This window comes from Grammomys surdaster, unplaced genomic scaffold, assembly GCF_004785775.1.
Source record: "Grammomys surdaster isolate TR1022 unplaced genomic scaffold, NIH_TR_1.0 125688, whole genome shotgun sequence".
NCBI lineage: Eukaryota > Metazoa > Chordata > Mammalia > Rodentia > Muridae > Grammomys > Grammomys surdaster.
In genome coordinates, this window is record NW_021620524.1 from 653,172 (window position 1) to 657,784 (window position 4,613).

Below are 4,613 nucleotides of genomic sequence, written 5' to 3' on the forward strand. Positions count from 1 at the left end.
TCTCTCTCTCTCTCTCTCTCTCTCTCTCTCTCTCTCTCTCTCTCTCTCTCTCTCTCGTGTGTGTGTGTGTGTGTGTGTGTGTGTGTCTGTGTGTGTCTGTGTGTTCCCATCTCTCCCATTAATAAACCACTACTGGGGCCCGTGGGAAGAGCAGAGCTGTGAGCGGCTCTAGAAGCCACTGCCAACACAGAGGTGAAGCCGAGACCCCTAGTGTCTTGCCCAGGACCGAAGGGCAGTGTGGATGCACCTGCTTTAGCTCTGGTAAGAGAGGCACGTGGTCATAAAGAACGTCACACCAATATGGTGGCCCCTGGGTGCAGGCAATGGGACGCAGTGTTCTCTCACTGATGCACAAAAGGAGTTCAGATCAGGGAGAGTGGAAAGGTTGAGAGCAGTCTGAACATAAGCTGCCCAGGATAAAATGGACATTCTAGTCAAGAGCTTCTAGAGGCCCCAAACTAGAGGCATCGAAACATTTTGCATTTTAATTCATTCTGTGTGTCTGAACTTACAATAAATTTAATGGAAATTAATGTCTTTATAATATTTACATATGTTATTTGACATATATGTGTCTGTAATTACAGTATAAATTCCTAAGGGTTCAAGCTGCTTTGTACTATAAATATGGCAGAGAGCCATTTCATTAATTATTAATTTGAGGCATTGTAGATGATGTAGAGATAACTATGGAAATGATAACTAGGTAAATATCTAGAGACAAAACACAGTCAAAGGAAAAAGCATGGTCAAGAGCAAGAAGTGTTCTTCTGTTACTGTTGACACTGTTGTGTTGTCCTGAGCTCTTGCTCTGATACATGTGTGAGCCTAGGGCAGGTTTGAGGCTCTGCCGTCTGCCTCTAGCATCTATCTATAACAGGACTAAATCTAACTTTTTACACCTGGCTATCCAGATATCCTGGCTATCCAAAGCAAGCATACAAACACTTGTGCTGCTTTGTTTGGATTTTATGGTTGGTTTTGGTGTTTTCTATGGAGAGGGAAAGACAGTCGTATATAGCCCTGACTGGCCTGGAACTTACTATATAGGCCAAGATCATCTAGAACTCATAGAGATCCACCTACCTCTGCCTCCTAAGTGTTAGGATTAGAGGCATGAGCCACCATATCTGGCCGAATCAAACACTTATAATAAAGATACTTATTTTAAAGCAGTTCTTCAATGTACATGTAAACTTAACAATTTATAACAAATGAAAAGTACTCTGTATACTAATAGGATATATGTGCTTGTCTGTTCCTATATATTATAGAAGAGTGTATGTGTCCCACTGTGGGACATGTAGACACCAGGGATTGATGTCAAGATGTCATCCTCAAGTTAGAGTGAAGGCCATTGGAGCTGAAAGGGTTTGTGGCCCCATGGGGAGAGCAACAATACTAACCAACCACAGCTCCCAGGTCTAAACCACCAGCCTGGGAGCACTTAGGGAGGGATCCAGGGCTTCAGCTGAATATGTAAGAGTGGAGGGCCCTGCTGGGCATAGGTGGAAGAAGAGATCCTTGAAATCATGAAGGCTGGATGCCCCAGGGGGTGAGAATTTGAGGGTGGGGGGGGTGGGAGTGGGGGGGTAGGTAGGGGTTACATCCACAGAGAAGAAGGAGGGGGGTGAGGGGATAGGGGGTTCCTGGGTGGGTGGGGTAAGGGGATAACATATGAAATGTAAATAAAACATCCAATAAAACAAACAAACAAAAGATGTCATCCTCAGTGGCTTTTTTTCCTGTCTTTTTCCAAAACAGGGTCTTTCAATGGACCTGGAGTTCACTGTTTTGGCAAGGCTAGCTAACCAATGAGACCCCAGGATCCACTTGCACATCCTCCTATGCCGCCTTACCGCTTAGCTGAATATTTGATCCTGTAGGATATAGAGCATCTTTGATGTTTTTCAGAGTTGATCCATATGCTTTGTTTGTTGTTTTGTTTGAGACAGTCTCACTATATAGCCTCGACTGGCCTGGAACTTACTATGTAGACCTCCAGGCCGTCCTGGAACTCAAGAGTTACCTTCCTGTGTATCCCAAGTACTTTGATTTAATGTGTACTCCAGCAAATTTTGATTTTATGATTATCAATGTTAAAAACGCTGATTTGTATAAGCACACAGCTACAAAACAGCAGAAGTATGTTTAAAATCATTTCAGTAGTTGGCAAGCCTTTCTCCAAAATAGATGTAAACAAAAATCATGATACCAATTGGATGGACTAAAATTATTAATATGACTGACATTATAAACAGCTTGCAATGATGTGAAGCAACTGAGACTAGAAATTGGTGAGGCACTATGAGAGATGGTTTGTCTCCTTCTTTCCTTCCTTTTGAAGTATCATGTACCCCAGGCTCACCTCAAACACTGAAAGTTCTGAGGATGACCTTGAACTTCTGATCCTAACAGCAACTCCCATATGGTGGGATAAAAGGCACTTGCCATGCTGTTCATGCGGTGCTCAGGATAGATCTAGGACTTTGTACATGATAGGCAAGGAAAAATACATCTGATTTTTTATGAATTTCACAAATGAATATGTTCTATCTTGAATATTTTAAAATATTCTAGGTTTTGCCTTTTGCAAAGGAAGGGTGATAGGTTTCTTTGTATAGCCCTGGCTGTCCTGGAACTCCCTCTGTAGACCAGGCTGATCTTGAACTCAGAGATTTGCCTACCTCTGCTTGCAGTGCTGGTATTAAGGTTTAAGAAATTATGATTTGTGTCCTTCATGCATATGGATACTACAGAGGCCAGAAGGGGGTATCAGATCCTCTAAAGTTAAAGGTGGCAGAGGCCAGAAGAGGGCATCTAACTTAAAGGCGGTTATGTCACCTGATATGGGTCCTGGGAACCAAACGTGGGTCCTCTAGAAGAGCAGCAAGCGTACTTAAGTGCTGAGCAATCTCTACATCCACTCTGGCCCCAAATTTAGTCAGGGTTTGAAAGGGAATATCACTAGATATGGTGGCTCATGCCTCTAACCCCAGCACTTGGGAGGTGATGGAGACAGGAGCATCCATTCACAGCAAGCCTTGGCTAAATGTGACCATATCTCAAAAGGAAAGCGCATGGAAGAGGGAGACGTAAGTCTCCATACCACCAAAATTTGAAGAAAGGAAGCAGGAAGTCAGGCAGAGGGAAACAGAGTTCTTGTTTTGTTTTCTGAGATAGTTTCTCCATCATTTATTTCTGGCTAGTCTGAGACTCACTATGTAGACTAGGCTGGCCTCCAACTAAAAGATCCATCTGTCTCTACCTTATGGGTGCTGTGATCAAAGTTGTGTGCTCCCATATCTGTCTGAAAAAGTATGATTCTGAGGCTTTATTGAATCTCCCCTATCAGTGACATGAGCCTGTAGTCACATCTGCTGGGTTGGCTGAGACAAGTGGATCCCATGAGCCATAGTTCAAGGGACCACACTGTTTCTGTAGTGGGGAGAGTGAAAGGGAAAGACGGGGAGGGAGAGAAGAGAGAAAGCAGAGGGGAGGGTGGGTAAGGGAAAAGGAGAGCTGGGGACAGAGCTCAGTAACCAGAGTGCCAGCTTAGTATACCCTCAACTCTGCATGCTGTCCCACCACTGTAAAAGCAGAGCATAGTGGTGAATCTGTAATCCTAGCACTTGGGAAGTAGAGGCAGGAGGATCAAGGTGGAAAGTTCAAGGCCAGCCCAGGCTACAAATCGAGATGAAAACTTAGGTGACTTAGTGAGACTCTGTCTCAAAATAAGAGAGCAAGAGAAGGGGTTGTGTGTGCACTCGAGATATGGCTCAGTTGTAGTTTTTGCCTAGCACATGCCATACCCAAGTACCATTCCCAGCAGTAGATAGGCAGAAACACACACACTCTACGCAAAACTACATTCAGGGGTCTGGAGAGATGGCTCAGCAGTTAAGAGCTCTTGCTGCTCTTCCAGAAGACCAAAGTTGTTACCAGCACTCACAATGCAGCTCACCAGTGCCTGTAACTACAGCTCCAGGGCACCCAATGTCCTCTCAGGCCTCTGTGGATACACATACACGCCTGATTTTGACTCACATAGACACACACACACACACAAATAAATAAAAATCATAATAAATCTTCCATTTCAACTCTGTTTACAAGGAGCTCCATCCACAGAAGATACGGTGCTTCACGAACGGTGAGATGTGGTGTCTTCTCTGACATAATGGACTGACTGCACTCTCTCAAATGGCAACCAGAGTAAATTCTTCAGGCAATTTCCCATCTGTAGATGCAGAAGGGAACCCACACGTAGTATACCAAGTGGAAAGGAAGCCACATTTCCGGCATTACCCTTCTAGGCAGCTGTGCCCCTCAGGTGAGTGATGTACCCAAGGCAGCACCTACAACTTAGCTGCCAGCTGCAACCCCAACTCCTGTAGTTGGCTCACTTGTGATGCACCTGGAAAGCCCACATGCCAACCAGTAATGGGTAAGGCACACACTGAGTCAAATCTTACAGCAGTCCAAAGAATGTACTGGAGAATGCAACAACCCTCCCTGCCACTTTCTGCTATTGTGGTTCCAGCGGATGAACTTGGTGCCCAGGTATGCTAGGCACATGCTCTGCTCCTGAACTACGACACAAGCCCTGACAG

General features: G+C 44.7%; 1 protein-coding gene across 1 annotated transcript in view; it reads right to left on the minus strand.

Moving 5' to 3' along the window:
* Foxk2 (forkhead box K2) overlaps nucleotides 1–2,463 on the minus strand; it is a 56,348-nt gene extending 53,885 nt beyond the window's left edge. The window contains exon 1 of the mRNA XM_028787905.1: nucleotides 2,452–2,463. Coding sequence (XP_028643738.1) covers nucleotides 2,452–2,463 — 12 coding nt within the window. The remainder of the gene's footprint in view (nucleotides 1–2,451) is intronic.
* Between the last annotated feature and the right edge of the window lie 2,150 nt (nucleotides 2,464–4,613).